General features: G+C 48.2%; 1 protein-coding gene across 1 annotated transcript in view; it reads left to right on the top strand.

Annotated features, from left to right (window-relative positions):
• The window catches only part of SH3BP4 (SH3 domain binding protein 4), a 35,216-nt gene extending 17,177 nt beyond the window's left edge, over window positions 1-18,039 (top strand). Inside the window, exons 2-5 of the mRNA XM_062002331.1 lie at window positions 3,230-3,450; window positions 5,240-7,602; window positions 15,127-15,315; window positions 15,546-18,039. Of these exons, the coding sequence (XP_061858315.1) occupies window positions 3,333-3,450; window positions 5,240-7,602; window positions 15,127-15,315; window positions 15,546-15,770 (2,895 nt within the window). The 5' untranslated portion in view covers window positions 3,230-3,332 and the 3' untranslated portion in view covers window positions 15,771-18,039. The remainder of the gene's footprint in view (window positions 1-3,229; window positions 3,451-5,239; window positions 7,603-15,126; window positions 15,316-15,545) is intronic.
• Window positions 18,040-18,117: the final 78 nt, after the last annotated feature.

The raw sequence follows: 18,117 nt of genomic DNA, 5'->3' as shown, positions 1-18,117 counted from the left end.
GAAAGCTGAATGGTGAGTGTTCAGATGTTACAGGAAAAAAGACCTTTTAAAAGGTTTTAACAAGTTGGGCTTTTTTTAAGAGATGATACTCTGTCAGCAGCCCTAGACCCTTCCCAAACCTGCTGCTACTCCTTGCCTAATGGAGAGGAGATTCAAAAGTAGATAGAGCACTGATTCAAGACCCCGTACATCTGCTGCTTCCCAGCTTGTTCACAACACTGTTTCTACACCTTGAGAAGTAGTTGGCCCCTCTGCAGAGAGGAGCGTGGCTAAGTCTGCACGTCCCATCTGTCCTTCCCCAAAAGCCTTACTCATAGCTCCAACTAATGTGAAGTTAAACCTATACTCTGCAAGTTGCTGTTAAAGACAGCTCTGCTGTTCTGCTGAGAGATGGCTCACAGGATGAGAGTCCTGTGATGTCCCAAGAGAGCAGAAGCCTCAGAGATGGGTGACACAGCCTCTGTGTCACCTCACACGATGTAGGGGGATCCAGAGAGAAGCCCCCCTGAGCCATCTCTGCCCTGTCAGTGCCAGTGAGGATTTGCCAGGTGCCAGCCAGCAGCTGTGGGAATGTGCTCGTTGGGGCTTCCCTAAAGCTTTACCCAACACTCAGCAAAGCTGATTTAGGATTTTGGAAGGAATATTGATGTGGCTTGTACTATGGGGTGTAACCACAGTGGAGCCCCGATCCAGGCAGCTGTACATACAAAGCTGTCTGATAGATTCATCAGAGTGAGGAAAGCAGGCAGTGGGTCCTGCTGACTTGCAGGGATGGATTTTACCCTACAGCATTCCCTTTCTCTCATGGGAGGGGAAAAGGTGGTGTGGAAAGTCTATGCAGGTACCTTTGAGCTGGCTGCATGACAAGATGCTGTTGCCTTCCTCTCAAACATGGGTTGCTCACCAGTCTCCTCCCTCTTGCCATTCATTTCAGCTGCTGTTTATGGCTTTGGGTAAACAGATGGGGCTGGATTTCTGCTAGTCTGTATTTAATCCTAGTCTACATTTAAAGTGCTTTTGGAGGACTTTGCAGACCATTGTCTTGGCCGTTGCTGCAGAAGTGATTTCTAAACAGATCTTGTCCCATCCACCATTGATTCCCCCCACTCAGCTCCCAACTGTTTCCTCTTACGCTTATGTAGCCCGAGTTTGAAAGCTTGCAGGTTTTCTGTCCTGCCTCTACACTGAGAAATATCTCGGGTCCATTGCCTTGGACAGTCAGCTACAAAACACATCTCTCTCACCCCAAGCCCACCTGTGGGAGACATTACCACCCATCCTTTGTGTGTGTGTGAGAGAGTGTTGCTATATTCAGAGCGGAATGAGTTTCAGCCAAGATGCAGCTTTTGGAAGAAGAAATACTTTCTCGTTATCATTCGTTTTGATATACATTCGTGTTGCCTTTTGAGACTGATGGGCACATGTAGAGAGATTTTTCCAGCTGTTTCTCCACTCAACCATATCTATTGGAGACCTTTCACATAAAACTTCCCATAGAGATCTATAAATAGAGGAAGGGGAAGCATTGTTGCAAATGCCAGGCAGTGTGAGGCTTGTGACTGTGTCAGTGAGAGGTGTCAGTGAGAGTTGTCAGTGCACAGCTGTAGCTACAAGGGGTTGATATAAAAATTATTTGATGCTGAACTACCAAAAATTGTTTAAAAATACCTATTTGAAACTTGCACGGGAAAGATCACCTCCCTAGTTTCTTTCTTGCTTCTTGCACTGCTCACTACACAGGGGTGACCTGAAAGTGTTTTTGGTTTTTGTGTTCACACATTGCTAAAATTGGTGAAAACTTTGCCACATGAGCTATTTCTGCGATGCCAACGCCATGCACGTTGTGCTAAGTTTTTTGCCTCTGTAACTGTGGAGGGCTTGAACTCTCCAGCTAGGGAGAAAAAAAAAAAAGCCCTCCAGGTGCCTGCCAAGCATCTGCAGGGTCTCCTTAGAGGGGAGGCAGTAAGTGTTCAGGGGAAAAGGTGCAATCACAAACAGTAATGAGGACCAACACGCTGCCTGTCATGGTTGCCTTTTACAGAGGGCTGAGTTGCATAGGTGGTGAAGCCACGTTGGTGAACAAGAGCATCTTTTGTCACTTCCCTCTGACTGCTTATTGCTTTGTCTTGCTGCTGACAGCAGCTCTAAGCCCCCTCCTACCTGGCCCAGCTCTGATAAGCACAGTCTTGTCTCAGAGCCTGGTTTCTTGGTATTTAATGCCTGCCAAGCCTGCTCTCCTTGGAGTCCTCCCAGCAGGACTCGAAACAACACTCTTCTCAAAAGAAAAAGTGTTTGCACATAAGTTCTCCTTTCCCTTCTCTGGCTGGAGCCTGGTGCATCCATCCCTTCCTGCTAGTTGAATTCCCAGCATACCGGACAGGGGGATGGCTTGGGAAGCATTTCAAGCAGCCTAGAGTATTTCCTGCTCAGACTCTCCCCTGCAGATTTCCTCTTACTGCATTCCAGAAGAGGGCACTGGATCCTTCAGGGCTTGCTGCTGCTCCTCACTGTGCTGGTGGAGAGAGACCCACTGCTGTCTGCTGCCAAAGCAGTAGGCCTCTGTCTTTGTGTATCTGCCAGCTCCCTGTTATCATGGAAGGAATTGGGGATTGGTTTTTTTTTTCCTTCTTGATATGATTTTTATAGAATCATATGACCATTTTGGTTGGAGAACACCATTAAGATCATCAAGTCCAACCAACAGCCTGACTCTGCCAAGCCCACCACTAAATCACGTCCCTCAGCACCTCAGCTACACGGCTTTGCAGTATCTCCAGGGATGGGGACTCCACCACATCCCTGGGCAGCCTGGGACAGCGTCTAACAACCCTCTCAGTGAATTTCTTCCTCATCTCCAATCTAAAACTCCCCTGGAGCAGTTTGAGGCAGTTTCCTCTTGTCCTGTCACTTCTTACTTAGGAGAAGAGATCAACCCCCACCTCACTACAGTGTCCTTTCAGGTAGTTGTAAAGTGATCAAATCTACCCTCAACTTCCTCTACTCCAGACTAAACAACCCTAGTTGCCCTAGCTACCCCTCATAAGACTTAGTCTCTAGACCCTTCCCCAGCTGAGTTGCCTGTCCACACACTCCAGCACCACACAGAATATTCTCCTCTGTCAGCACGGCAGAGTCAGCCTGTGCCTGGGAAGAGCATTGTTGGCATGTGGGTGGCATGGTGGGAGCTGGAGCCTTTACTAACCTGCTGGGGTTTGTTTCTCTCCCCTAGGCTGGTTCCCCAAAGTGATGCCAGAGTCCCTGTAGCCGACTTTGCTTGCAGAGGGGCCATGGCCACCTAGTGCCCCTGGGACCGGTGGAGTCACAGGCCGGAAATGGCAGCACAGAGGATCCGGGCGGCTAACTCGGGTGGGCTGCCACGGTGCAAGTCGGAGGGGACACTCATCGACCTCGGCGAGGGCTTTGCTGAGACAAGCCTCCATGACATCAAAGGTGTGGAGAGAAGGGTGGGGACAATGCCTCCTCAGGTGCATCCTGTCACCCCAAGGGTCTGGGACAGTGTTTGGTTAATAATTAGCAGATGGCAGCTGGTGGGGAAGAGCAGCCAGCCCTGACAAGCACGTCCATGGGTGCAAGGACAGGCATGAACCTGACACCTAGAAATAATAGAATCATTTGATTAGAGAAGACCTTTGAGATCATCAAGTCCAACCACTAACCTAATACTGCTAAGCCCACCAATAAACCATGTCCCTCATCACCTGAGCTTCATGGCTTTCCAAGACCTCCACAGACAGGGGCTCCACCACCTCCTGGGGCAGCCCGTGCCAGTGTTTAAAGATCAGCAGCCAAGAGAGGTGTCTGTAACATGACAGTTACAAGGGTTTATTTTCCCTGAAGCTGGGAGCCTGCAGGTTGTGTGAAGAATCCTTTTCTTTTTTTCAATGTATTCATCTTAACATAAAAGCCGTGTTCAGGTGAGAAGGGAATTGCTATTCCCCTGGTTGAAACAGATCCCAAGAAATAACTTTAGGTGGAAGTTAGCATCCACTGAATGCCTTTAGAAATAAACATGCACAAAAGTGATTGCTTCTCCAGGTATAGCAAGAACAGCCCTGGACATCAGACACTCTTGCTGCAAATTAAATTGTTTTTTCATGCTAAAATAGTAATTACTTATGTTCTCCAAGCAGTTTGTGGATTTTAGCACATCCTTGTGAACCCCATCACCACACTGGCTGCCTATACAGCTGCAGGGATGCAGGGCTTGTCTGATCCAAAGGGATAGGGAGACTGAGAGTGCCTCATCCTGCCAGCAACTCCAGCTGCAGCACTGAGTTAGCAGTGACTTCCTACCAGGGCAGCAAAAAGGTTTCGGTACAGAGTCTATATTTAATTTTATGCTGAATAAATGTCCTCATGACTTTGCCTATTGGTCGGCAGAGGAAGCAGGTGAACAATGAGTTGTTTAGGATGTGTACAAAATCGTCTCAATATTTTGATCCCTAGCATATATTTAAAGTCTTTCCTGTGCTTGTCTGTGTCTTCCCTGTTCCTGCTTGTCATAGTATTTCTGATACAAGCTAGGATGCCAGCGGCCTTCTTCGCCACCTGGTCACACTGCTGGCTCAGGTTCAGCTGTTGTCAAGCAATCACCCCAGGTGCTTCGTCTCCCAGCAGCTTTCCAGCCCCTCTGTCGCAGCCTGTAGCGTTGCCTGGGGTTATAGTGGCCCAAGTGTAGGACCCGGCACTTGGCCTTGTTGAACCTCATACAATTGGCCTCAGCCCATCAATACAGCCTGTCCAGGTCCCTCTGAAGAAGCTTCCTGCCCTCAAGCAGATCTATGCTCCCACCCTGTTTTGTGTCATCTATAAACTTATGGAGGGTGAACTTCATCCCCAGATCTTTGATAAAGATGTTAAAAAGAACAAGCCCCAACACTGAGCCCTGGGGAACATCACTGGTGACTGGCTGCCAGCTGAATTAACAAGTTGCTGCTTCTCTTGTTTTGGCTCCCACTGCTCTTCCCAGCTGCATCAATGCCCATCCCTTTAGATCTTGAACCCTTTGGGGAAAAGTGAGTGTGTGAGTCGTAGGGGAGGGAGAAGTTTTGTTTAAAAAGTTCGGGGGGAATTAAAAATACGCACATGTTTGAGAGGCTGTAAAACAACCTTCCTTCACCTCTTAAGCAGTGTGGATTGCTGATATAAAAAAATGATTGCAAGTAAGTTGTGGTTCTTGTAGATAACTTACTGTGCTGTTTTCTTCTTGGCTTTGCAGTGCCTTCTCCTAGTGCCTTGCTGGTTGACAATCCCACATCCTTCGGAAATGCGAAAGAAGTAATAGCAATCAAAGATTACTGTCCAACCAATTTCACCACTCTGAAGTTCTCCAAGGGGGACCACCTTTTTGTCTTGGACACATCAGGAGGTGAGTGGTGGTACGCTCACAACACTATGGAAATGGGTTACATACCTTCCTCCTACGTCCAGCCTGTGAACTACTGCAACTCTTCCTTAACCGACAGTGGGATGATAGACAATCTATTGGAGAGCTCTGACGAGGGAGTCAAGGAGTTAGACCTGCTTGGAGAATGGACTGACGTGAAAAGAAACTCTGAGAAAACCTACAGTAACAACCCATTCTTGAACAAAGTCCAGATGAACCCATTTCTGAATGGGAATTTGCAAACAGTGCCGGGCCCGGATAAAGAGTCCAGCTCAAAGGTTGCAGTTGACTTGCTGCTCTTTGACCCAGAGACTCCTACTGCAGCTGTTTCCAGTTTGGCTACCAATAGTAGCCTGGATAACATTTTTTCTGAGTTTCCATTCACTAACAGGCTGGATCTGGAACAGCCTATGAAAAGGGACAATCCTTTCTTCAGAAGTAAACGCTCCTACAGTTTGTCTGAACTGTCCGTTCTTCAGGCTAAGTCGGATGTTCCGGCATCATCAGGTTTCTTCAGTGGTTTGAAGTCTCCCACCCCTGAACAGTTTCAGAGCCGGGAAGATTTTAGGACAGCGTGGCTGAACCACAGGAAGCTGGCTCGATCTTGCCATGACTTGGATTTGCTTGGTCAAAATCCTGGCTGGGGTCAGACACAACCGGTGGAGACCAACATTGTCTGCAAGCTGGACAGCTCAGGTGGAGCCGTCCAGCTTCCAGACACCAACATCAGCATCCATGTGCCAGAGGGCCATGTGTGCCCTGGGGAAATGCAGCAGATCTCAATGAAAGCAATGCTGGATCCACCATTGGAGCTGAACAGTGACAAGTGCAGCACCATTAGCCCAGTCCTCCAGATCAAACTCAGCAACATGGAGGTGAAAACTTTCATCATTCTGGAGATGAAGGTGTCAGCAGAAGTGAAAAATGATATAATGAGCAAGAGTCTGGTAGGACTGCAGTGCCTGCGGAGTGACATGAAAGAGGGTCCCTACACACCAATGCAGCTGAGCTATTCTTATGGGGACATGATCCAGGTGCAGTTGGAGAATCTGGAGCCTTGCATGTACGTCGCAGCTGTAGCCCAGGGGCAGAACATCCTCTACCCTTACACTGTTTGGGATTACATCAGCAAGAAGATCACAGTTGGTGTCTATGGTCCAAAACACATTCACCCTTCCTTTAAAACTGTTGTGGCCGTATTTGGGCATGAATGTGTGCCCAAGACTCTCCTAGTGAGCGAGGTTACAAGACAGTCCCACAGTCCAGCTCCTGTTGCCCTGCATCTCTGGGGTAAGCATCAGTTTGCTCTGTCCCGACCTCAGGACCTCAAGCTCTGCATGTTCTCCAACATGACCAACTATGAGGTGAAAGCTAGTGAGCAAGCTAAAATTGTGCGGGGCTTCCAGATGAAGCTGGGCAAGGTCAGCCGCCTTATTTTCCCCATTGTTTCCCATGACCCCAACGAGCTGTCAGACTTCACGCTGAGGATACAGGTCAAGGATGACAAGGATGCCATTTTGACCCAGTTCTGCGTTCAGACACCACAGCCACCTCCCAAAAGTGCCATCAAACCGACAGGACAGAGGCGATTCCTCAAGAAGAATGAGGTTGGAAAGATCATCCTTTCACCTCTGGCTGCCACCACCAAGTATCCAGTTTTTCAGGACCGACCAGTGTTGAATTTGAAGTACGGCAAGCTGCTGAAGACGGTGGTGAGGCAAAGCAAGAACCACTATTTGCTGGAGTATAAGAAAGGAGATGTCATAGCCCTCCTCAGTGAGGAGAAGATAAGGTTAAAAGGGCAACTGTGGACCAAAGAGTGGTATATTGGCTACTACCAGGGAAAAATAGGCCTTGTGCACACCAAAAATGTGCTAGTGGTTGGGAAGGTCAAGCCCAGCTACTTCTCTGGACCAGATCTAACCACCAGCCTGTTGCTTGAACAGATCCTGAGGCCTTGCAAGTTCCTGACCTACATCTATGCCTCTGTGAGGACTCTGCTCATGGAGAACCTTAGCAGCTGGCGGTCCTTTGCCGACGCACTAGGGTACTTGAACTTGCCACTCATGTTTTTCTGCCGAGCAGAGCTGGACAGTGAGCCAGAGCGAGTGGCTTCTGTCTTGGAGAAGTTGAAGGAAGACTGCAACAACACGGAGAATAAGGAGAGGAAATCTTTCCAGAAGGAGCTGATGACGGTGAGTCTGAGGTCTGACAAGAAAGTCTTTATTTCCTGCTCTGCAGAGTGACTAGGGTGAGCAGGAGGTGCAAGTTTCCTAATTTAGTCAGTAGAAAATGAAGCCCATCTTTAAGATCTTCTGGAGGCTGCTCAGCATGGCCAGGTGGAAGTTGGGCCTTGTAGATGTTGGTGGACTCTTAGTTGAATGGAGCGATGGCCATAAATGAGGAACACACTGGATTAAATACCATAGGTATGTTTTGTGTGAGGGTAGCCAATAGGCTTGCTTTGGAAGGCAGCTAATCTGAGGCCCGTCAAGGTCAAGGTGGTCTTGGCCAATGTTTTCATAGCATTCAACGAGTCTCTGCTACTGGATATTTATGTTTCAGTCTTCCATGATGCATACTTTGATGAGGTACCCAGAAGCTGTTGGTTTCCTCAACCCCATTATCAAAAGTGGACATCATTGAAGGCAATACTGATGGAAAATTGGCAAAAGGGCAAGAAACACAAAAGTTTTTCCTATACAGAGTGGGGTAGGCGAGTTGTCTCTCAAGGCCCACACTTTTGTATTTCTGTGTTGCCACAGCGTGCCAGAGAGGGGTTTGTAGCTGTTGTGAGGAATGATGCTACACCTTTGCTTTTGTAAAACAACCTCAAATTCCTTTATAAGGATGTCTACCCCATCTTTCTTTGAATGTCAGTTAAATGAGATAGCGTGCTTTGCCTCCAACTATGGGTCCCATTTGCAAATGGAAATGTATTGCTTGCTTCTGTCTCGAAAGGCATTTGGGGAAGTGCTGCCTGCAACTGTTTCCAGGATGCCATCAGGAAGTCTCTTATGAGAAGTACTCTGTGATCATTTCTAGTATTTCAGAGGAAGTGAGCCAGAGAAAATGAAGGGCGAAATGTCTGGAGGAGATTTGCAGTTCTCACCTCTTAGCAAGTTGTCCCACAGAGGCAGGATAACTGAGTTAGAGTGAATGGGTCGTTCAACATGCAAATTGAATTAAGGAAAAGTGACTGCTTTGCTTGGCGATGCTGAGTCCAGACATCAGCATGCGAAATGAAGTTAAGAGCAGGCAGCCTGGGTAAAGAGAACTGGAGCTGAGTGAAGGATTTCACTCCCCAAACTCTCTTTAACAAGAAGGGGGGAATTTGAGGATCCAATATGAAGCATAAGGTGTTGCAAAGTGTACAGAGCCACTTGTTACTCATGAAAATATTGCCAAGTGGGTTCCCAGTGTCTGGGTAGAACTTTGTGGCCCGTAGGGCAATGTTTTAGCTTTGACCTTTCAATGCCAGGTCATGCCACTAAGGCTGCTTCTGTTGAGAGATTCTCCTGGCCATTGTATGCAGTTCTCTCTTCCTTCTGGGGCCATCCAGGAAGGGAAGATACCCACCAGGGTAGCCAAGGCTGTTTTCTGGTCATGTGTGTTCTCCCAGGAGAGGGTTTGCTCCTTTAATCATTAGCCTTGACGAACAATGGGATGCAATCGCTACATCTCATGCTGGATGCTTCCAAGGGCTTTGAGATGTTTGCCTTACCACTTTGCAAACCTGTAAGCATTTCTTTTATCTATTGCTTTTGTCTCCGAGGGTCCCAGGCAGTCTGTACATCATGAAAATCTATGCCAGACCTCAGTGGGGAGAGGAAGGGAAAGACAAAGCTCTTTGGATACTTGTGGAGCAGCTAACTCAAGAGAGGGCCGTAAGGTGCAGGAAAACATCCTGCTCCCCAAGGGATGTCTGGAGAGAAGAGCTGGGTTTATTTTTCTTCTTTGAATGGAGGCTAATCCTGAGCCTTGGCTTTGTTGCCTATTCTTTGTCAATCTGAGTCTGCCAATAAAGGATGAGCTCCTCTCCTGGTTGAAGGTGATGTTTCTAAACCCCTTTCTGGAGAAATTAAATTAAGTCTGTTTTAAGGAGAAAAAAAAAAGATATCTCAGGAGGTGACAATGTAGCAGTAATGTTATCACAGAATCACAGAATGGTGGGGGTTGGAAGGGACCTCTAAAGGTCATTTAGTCCAACTCCTCTGCTAAAGCAGGTTCACCCAGATCAGGTCACACAGAACATGTCCAGATGGGTCTTGAAAACTTCCAGAGAAGCAAACTCCACAACGTCCCTGGGCAGCCTGTGCTAGTGCTCCGTTATGTTTAAAGTCTGATTTCATTTGTAACAAAAGGGTTTGCTTTCTGGCATCTGCTGGCAAGAAGAACAGGTTGGGTTAAGATCTGATCTGGCTATTTCATCTTAGAGTTGATTGTGTCCTCTCAAGGGGACTGTGAAGGGAGTAGTAAGCAGGTTGATCTGACTTCACTGTTGAGTACAGAAAATTGCAGTGACACAGCTGTGCACCAGCAGCCAAGCGTGGAAAGACCTGGTCATGATGACTAGTTAATAAGTAATCTGCATTAATTATTATTATTTCTAATCTAGCACTAGCAGTGGTGTGTGAAGGTAACTGGGGGAATGTTGCTCAGAAGTCAGTCATCAGACCAAAAACAAAACCCTACCTCTCCTCTCCCTTCTCTGCCCATCAAAAGCAGACAGTACACATGCTTTTTTGCTAAAAAAGCCTACTGCACAAAGACCTGACAAGGCAGCTGAGCCGTGGGTCTCTGGCTGTGCAGTAACTGTCACTGCCTGGTCTCTGGGAGCTGGAGTTAGACCTGTCATGAGACACAGTATTTCTCTCACTGCATTTTCAGTGTGGTGTTTCTATAGAATCTTGCCTTTATCGTCCAAGGGACGCTGTGTTGGGAAAAACATGAGTCTCATGGGAATTCTGTTGAGCACGTCAGCAGGGAGCTGTGGAAATGATGAGCATTTTGTTTTCCAGGCTACTTCTCAAGATCATACAGAAGATGATGTTGCACTTATTTTTCCCCCACTGTTTTCTATCATTTGTTCTGACCGCGGGTATCTGCATGCCCTCTTTCTTTACAGACCTCAGATTGCTGCTGGTGAGCTCAGGCAGCCCTTACTTTCCCACAGAGCTGTGTCCCTTGCTCAGACCTTGTTCTGCCACACCCAGAGTAAGCCAACTCAAGGCTGATCACGTTGGGCCCCTTTTGCTCCCAAATCGACCTGCTGGTTAGTGGTAGTCACAATACTGTATTTGGGTCCAGGGAGAAAGCCACTGACCTGCCCTTCTTCTGTCTCGATGGGAACAAAGGCCCACTGTGCCTATAAATCCTAGATGTGATTGGATCCCCTAAGGAATCCAGTCTCATAAGGAGTCATGCTATGCTGTGCTGAAACTGCTGGAGAGGTTCCTGTAGGACATAGCCTGTCCTTGAGTAGCCAAGTTGCTTGCAGGATGGGAGAAGGAGCTGCCTCCAGGCTTCCAGCAAGATCTTTCCATGCCCAATATGCACCCCTTTCCATGAAAAGAATCATAGAATCATAGAGTCATTTTGGTTGGAAAAGACCTTTAAGATCATTGAGTCCAACCACTTACGTCACACTGCCAAGCCCGTCACTGAGCCATGTCCCTCAGCACCTCAGCTACACGGCTTTGCAGCCTCCAGGGATGGGGACTCCACCACCTCCCTGTGCAGCCTGTGCCAGTGTCTAACAGCCCTCCCAGGGAAACAGTTATTGCTAATCTTCAATCTAAACCTCCCCGGTGCAACTTGAGGCCATTTCCTCTTGTCCTATCACTTGTTGCTTGGGAAAACAGACTGACCCCCACCTCTCTACAACCTTATAGAGAGTGATCGGGCCTCCCCTCTGCCTTCTTATCTCCAGGCTGAACACTCTCAGGTCCTTCAGTCACTCCCCAGCAGACTTGTGCTCCAGACCCTTCTCCAGCTCTGGTGCCCATCTCTGGACGTGCTCCAGCCCCTCAATGTCCCTCTTGGAGTGAGGGGCCCAACACTGAACACAGCACTCGAGGTGCAGCCTCACCAGTGCCCAGAACAGGGGCATAATCACTGCCCTGGTCCTGCTGGTCACACTAGTGCTGACACAGGCCAGGATGCCCTTGGCCTTCTTGGCCACCCAGGCACACTGCTGGCTCATGTTCAGGTGGCTGTCAATCAACACTCTCAGGTAGAAAGCTGCAGAAGCACCACCGGTGCCATTTTCAGGCTTCTGGCTACACAGATAGGACAAGACAACCTGCTTTTATAATCTTCACTGCCACTCATCCCCTGCACAGCAGTTGCAGGCCCTGTGCTCCTGTTCCCATGCAATTTTACTCTTGCAAAAAAACCCTAAAACCTGCCTTGGCTCAGGGCACTTGGGATCACTTGTGGAAGGACACCTTTCTCCCTGTGTTTGAGGAGGTCCTGGAGCTGCAAGCCAGGAGCCAGGTGAGAGCTGGAACTGGGCAATTTGCACAGCACTGGTGGGCACATCTGAACTTGTCAGTGCTTTTCACTTCTGGTACGAAAGAGACAGTATTTTACTCCTCTAGTTAGGCCGAAGATGGGGAAGAAACAAGACCTCTCCACAGCTCAGATGGCTCTGCAGGGGCATGTAGGGGTCAGATTGGGGCTGCACCTTTGTGTGTGGGAGAGTGAGAACAAGGGTAGAGGCTCACAGAGGTGGGGTTGGGCCAGGAAGGTTACAGTGATGGGCATGGGAAGGGGTGGCTTTGCATCTGTAGGTGCTCTTTGGAATTACCTCTTCCTTCTGCCTTAGTCTCCTTTCTTCCAGGTGATTTCCATCATTAAAGGATGGGAAATGGGATTCTGCATTTCAGAGCTGGGATGCAAATTCAGCCTCCCCTAGATGCCTTTTAAGTAGAGGCGCTTCTGCGCAGCTTTGAACTGGTATTTGAATATCAGCCCATCTCCTTTACTGTGTGGTAGTCTGGTGGAGCCAGCTCAGAGCTGCTCAGAGGTTAATAAATGCTTTGGAGGAGGGTGATGGCATAGGCACAGGCCAGGTTGCACTTCGACAGGATGCACAGCCAGATACCAAGGGACAGAGACACAGTTGGATGTACCCATCTATCCAGGGATGTTTCTCCAGTGTGAGTGAGGAGAGTGGAAAAAAATTGTAGTGTAATCCCAAAAGCGTGTGCTGGAGGGTAAAATCTGCTGTGAAGCCTGCTAGTTCTGGCTGGGCAGTTAGGGCTTCCAGAAGAACCCCATGTTTTGTATCTTTCTGTGACTGAGGGAGCGAGTTGTGGCCAGGCCAAAAAAAGGTACATTGCTGCTACTACTAACATTCCCCCTTTGGCTCTGTCCTTAATGGGTGTGTGTCCTTCTTGCACCCCATCCCCGCCCAGCCTTGGTGTTGTTGCCATCTCCTGTCACCTTTGCCCTCTCCTTTGCATTTTTCTCAGCATATAATTTGTGTGTTGAGCCTCCCCAGCTCAAATTACCAGGGGCAGAGCACAAGAAGTAGGTGGCTCTGTGACCGTCAGTAGGTTTCAGAGCTAATGCACTGTGCTGTGGGGAGCAATCCGTTTCTTTCAAAGCTCTTGCTTTGAGTGATTATACAGTTTTTGATTACACAGCCTTCCAGCTGCTTTACTTGGTGCTATTTTCTTGTTTGCTTTGAGCAGATGAAGGAGCAGGAGGATCAGTCTCCTGCAGCTCTATCCTTCTTAACCCCCACGGCACAACTTTGCTCCCAGTGGCCTGTGACATACTCATCCTCCAGCAAGAAATGAGAGCTGCTCATTTAGCCCAGTTGGCTACATTCCAGGTTGTTTTGGGGTTTGCAGGTGGTGATGGAACCACCTGGAAAGGCAGGTTTGAGGCTGCTGAACCTGCCCTTCTGTAACACCATCAGATCCTCTGCCTGCAGAGGAGAGGGTGGTAGATCTAAGGCTGAGTTTAAGGTAGCCTTGCAGTTAGGGAGAAGGCAGTTATGGCACAGGTGTGCCATCTAAATGCTTTTTAATGCCCTTATTTTAAAAAGAAATCATACTGTTTTAACTGTATTTTCCTTGCTTAACAAGAGAGTTTATTACTTCTCTAGCTAGTGCAGGAAACTAGCATAAACACTTTGGAGGAGTAAACAAAGCTGTAATTAAATTGGAGCCCAGCTTTAAGCTGGAAACAGATAAGGGAAAAATCAAATGCATTTGCTTTGCAAATTGGTGGACTGGTTTTAAATCTTCCCATCTTCCCTCAACCCATTTTACCCCCAACTGGCTACATGAGGATTTAACCATTTTTCGGTCCCAGAGTCAAACCAGCTCCAGTTTGCTTAGACTCCCTGCCAGGAGAGGCTATCAGAACCCATCGTAGCTGAAAGTGTGGGACCAGCACAGCCCCAGTTCCTGTGATAACCATCCTATACTGTTGTGAGAGTGGGAGTGTCATTCCCAGTGTGTACCAGCATGGTTCCATGGGCACTCGCTGGTACTGGGCATCCCTCAGAGTGGCTGTGCCCAGCAGCCCTGTGCTGTGCTTTGTCATCATTGAAGTCTCCCTGACAAAACCTTGGCCTCCAGTTGTTCAACTGTTCTGGAGCCACCACCTCAAGGCTGCTGGGGCCAGGGCTCCAGAGCTGGCTGTAGGTAAACAGGAAGGTACTCTGCAAACTGTCACCCAAGGCATAATCTGGGGTCTGTTGGATGTCCTTGTTTTGAAAAGGGGATGCTTGTTTTGTAACATAAACCACTTTTCTGTAGCCACTTGAGATTTGAGGTGATCTTTGCCCAGGGACTGGGGCTGCTGCCAAGGCTGTTGCAGTCCACGGTCCCTGGCAGAGGATGGGGGAGCCCTGGTGAGTGGGATGTTTTTTCTGTCAGTCAGATCCTCTCCTCTGATAATTGCCACTTAAAACCTTCCTTTCCTTGGCCTCATTGTCAGTTTTCCCCTATTGCAGTTTGATTTCCAATTTGAGCAGATGTTGATGTGCTTTGGTACCTAAAGACAGGAGCTAACCCTTCTCAATCATTTTTTTCTTGGCTAAGTTATTGCCAGCTAGGAAACTGTGACTGCTGTAGTTCCCCTTCCCCATCTCTTCAAACCATTTGCAGAAAATCTGAGGTCAGTAAGTGATGCAGAATGAGAAGGTTTCTGAGCTGGCATGGGAAGCCAGGGGGATGGGGAGAAGAGCAAGAACATCCCTAGCCAAGCGCTGGTCCTGGTGTGCTGTCAGCTGGTGAATGCCTGGGTCTCAGCCCAGCCCATCTTGCCTCCGAGGCTGGTGTCCATCTCAAAATGTTCGGGGTGGCCCATACGCCTCTGTCAGTGCTGAGGGATGGTTCTCCTCCAAGCTTGGGGAGGCACGCTGCAGGAACTGTGCTGGATTAATTACCTTGATTAAAGGCCTGTGTTCTTCTTAGCCCCTGTTATGCTTTAAACTGCTTGTGATGGTGCCTGAACATCTTGAGGGGCTGCCTGGAAAATCAGGATACAAGCATCATTGAATGATGCACTTTGTTCCATTAATGAGATTACTTTTCATTTGAGCCTGATGGCCTAATTTCACCGTCTGTTGCTAGAAAGAGGGTGGGAGGATTTTTTGGGTGGCTTCTAGAGGCACTTCCCTACGTGATCCCCTGGGCCACCTGCTGTCTACCATCTGGCTGGACTCTCCTGTTTGATTTATCACCACTGTCCTTCAGGCCTTGCTGAAAATGGACTGCCAGGGGCTGGTTGTCCGGCTCATCCAGGACTTCGTGCTGCTGACCACAGCCGTGGAGGTGGCCCAGCGCTGGCGAGAGCTTGCTGAGAAGCTGGCCAAGGTCTCCAAACAGCAGATGGATGCCTATGAGGCCCCACATCGGGACAAGATGGGGACAGTGGACAGCGAGGTGAGAGCAGATGCATCTTAGGCCCCACAGATCCCCTGGGATTGCAGATACCACTAAAGCATGTTCTTCTAGAGCACTTGGAGGAGATAAAAGAGATATATGTGTGCTGGGGAAATTTGGGGGTCTTTTTCCCCAGGAATGCACTTGTTCTGGGGTGGGAGTGTGTTGGCGATGGCACCCGTCGCTTGGCTCTGAGCTGTCCTCCCCTCCCTTCTGTCTTGGCCCTGCAGGCCATGTGGAAGCCAGCATACGACTTCCTCCTCACCTGGAGCAGCCAGATGGGTGATAGCTACCGTGATGTGATCCAGGAGCTGCATACTGGGCTCGACAAGATGAAGAACCCCATTACCAAGCGCTGGAAACACCTCACCGGCACCCTGATCCTTGTCAACTCCTTGGATATGCTGCGAGCAGCTGCCTTCAGCCCCCAAGATCATGAGGATTTTGCCATCTAAATGCCTGTATTGACAGTTTTGTCCACGTATTTGTTGGTATTTTTCTGTGCTTTTTTTTTTGTCCCTTTTTTTTAAGCAGTTGACCTTAAAAAGAAGTGGAGGTTACTCTCTCCAGGTTTTAAAGAGGCCAAGTTCTTCACCAGGGCTGGAAATCAGCAGGTGGGAAGGCATCCAGAAGGAAATGGCTTCTCATACAGCATTGATAACCAGTTAAACTATTTCTTACTAAAACACTTTAAAAGGGACAAGGGAGTGGGGTGGAGTCACAAACAGAGATCAGGTTTTTTAAGCATTTGCAAATAAAAGTCCAATTTTTGTAACCAGCAGCAAAGGTTGTAACCACTTGGGGCAGGGGAGAAGCGGTGGCTTTTTTAACATTGTAGAGACTGCTTTTAAATTACGGAGTTTGAGACAAATGCAAGTCATGTAAATACGTGTTTGAAGAGGAAGCACAGCAAATGCCCTCCCCCACACTATGATCAAGCTCTGGTAGACTCCCAGAGATGACTGTAAAGCACTGTATGATGTCAGAATGTCCGTAGCCCAATGAGGATCTTACACTAAAAAGGAGCTTTTTGAGGGGTTTTTTTATTCACTCTGACCCATTTGGTTGGTTTTTGTTTATTTTCCTGTCTCTCCAAACTGGCTTTTTCTTATTGGTGGTCAGGAAGATGCCTGCTTGCAGATGCACAAGCACTATTTTTAGCCAGGAGAAGTGTCTGCTGCCCCTTGTGCTTTGTCCCACCCAGGTGCTTCTCTGGAAGAAGCTGGAGGCTTGGGATTCAGCAGAGACCTCTGTGGGAGATGGATCAGGAGGATGGTGAGGGCAGCTCACACTGCCACATCAGCAAACTCTCCAGATGCTGCTGCTCTGGATAAGAGGCCAGAAAAGGAAGAGAGAATTGTTGCTTTCCATATATCTCTTTACACACGTGCAAACAAAAACACAAAAGAAGGAAAAGAGAAAACGTCTCCTCATTTGAAATCCAAGCTCACTGGAGATGCTCCAGATGTTTTATGTGACTTCACTGTCATTGCTGTTGATTTCAGAGCGCTTCTGCAAGGCTCCAGAAGTCCAGTTTAACTTGTCAATAAGCTATAAACCTGGGGCCATTGAGCTGTATATTTATGACAGTGAGTGCTGGGGTTTTCCTCTGTTCATTTTGTAGCCAAGGCTTTGTGAGTGGATTCCCTTCCTCCTTCCACTCCTCAACTTCCAAATATTTCACACGAGAGAATTATTTTTGCACAGAAAGATTATTTTAAGTGCAAAGTCTCTTCATAGTGAAATGCTGCTACTATGGGAAAGTTGTTAAAGGGTGATTTTCTTTCAGGTTAATCCAGAAAAAAAAAGAAAACAAATGAGAAAGGCAGCTGGTGGATCGTGGCAGCACAGGAAGCTCAGGAGGGAACAACCTCTTCCCAAAATCACATCCCCAGAACTGATCTCTTTCAACAGACCCCACAAGAAGTAAATAGCACCTTAAATTTCTTCTCAGGAGCTTTAAGGAGTTTCCTATGCAACTTCTTGTAGCACAGAGAGGGTCAGTCGGTTGACAGTGGAGCCCACGGCCTGTCCCTGTCCTCTTGCCCTGAGGTGTGCACGAGCTGACCCCAACTGCAGTAAGGAATATCATATGTGCAGGTGAGGGGCATCTTCCTCCCAGGCTTCTAGCCAAATCTTGGCTTTGGCAGAGCGGAATGTGCTGTAGGAGGGGCTGGTTCTGCATAGGGGCCAGGGCTCTGCAGAGTGGCTCCCCTGGGACCCTGCAGTAGGTGAGGGCAGGGCTTGGAGCCTCCTGTGTTTCAGGGATGCCCCAGAAGAATTTCAGCTTTTTTTTTTTTTTAACTCCTTCCCTTGTTTTTTTAATCTACCTCAAGGATGCCATATACCCAGTTCAGCATTTCAGCAGCAGCCTGGAACTTGCCGTGCTCAGCTCGTTGATAGCCTGTACTGTCCCTGAGACCCGTGGCAGCACAGCCAGCACATTCCAGTATGTTTCGGGGCCCATGGGGTGACACTGCATTGATTTGTCCCAGTCCTTGGTCTGAAATCCAGTCCCTCCTCACCACGTGCCAGGACTGGGTTTGTGTTCTCTGGATGCCTTCTGCCCACCAAACATCAGGCCTTTCTTCAAAACCTCTGGGCTTTGCATTATCACCCTTCATGCAGTAACTGGTTATTGTATTTGCTGTTTAATGTTCTTTTTTTTTTCCTTTTTTAAAGACAAAAAATTTGGGAAAAAAAAGTCCGATTAAAGCTCTCAAGTAGACGTCATCTGCTGTTGTCACTTCATCTTGAAGCAGCTCAGATACTGAACTCAGATGCTGGGATTGATTTTGTGGT

Source organism: Colius striatus, chromosome 9 (assembly GCF_028858725.1).
Source record: "Colius striatus isolate bColStr4 chromosome 9, bColStr4.1.hap1, whole genome shotgun sequence".
In the NCBI taxonomy this organism is placed as follows: domain Eukaryota; kingdom Metazoa; phylum Chordata; class Aves; order Coliiformes; family Coliidae; genus Colius; species Colius striatus.
The sequence above is the reverse complement of the archived record's forward strand: the minus strand, read 5'-3'. Positions and strand labels throughout refer to the sequence as shown.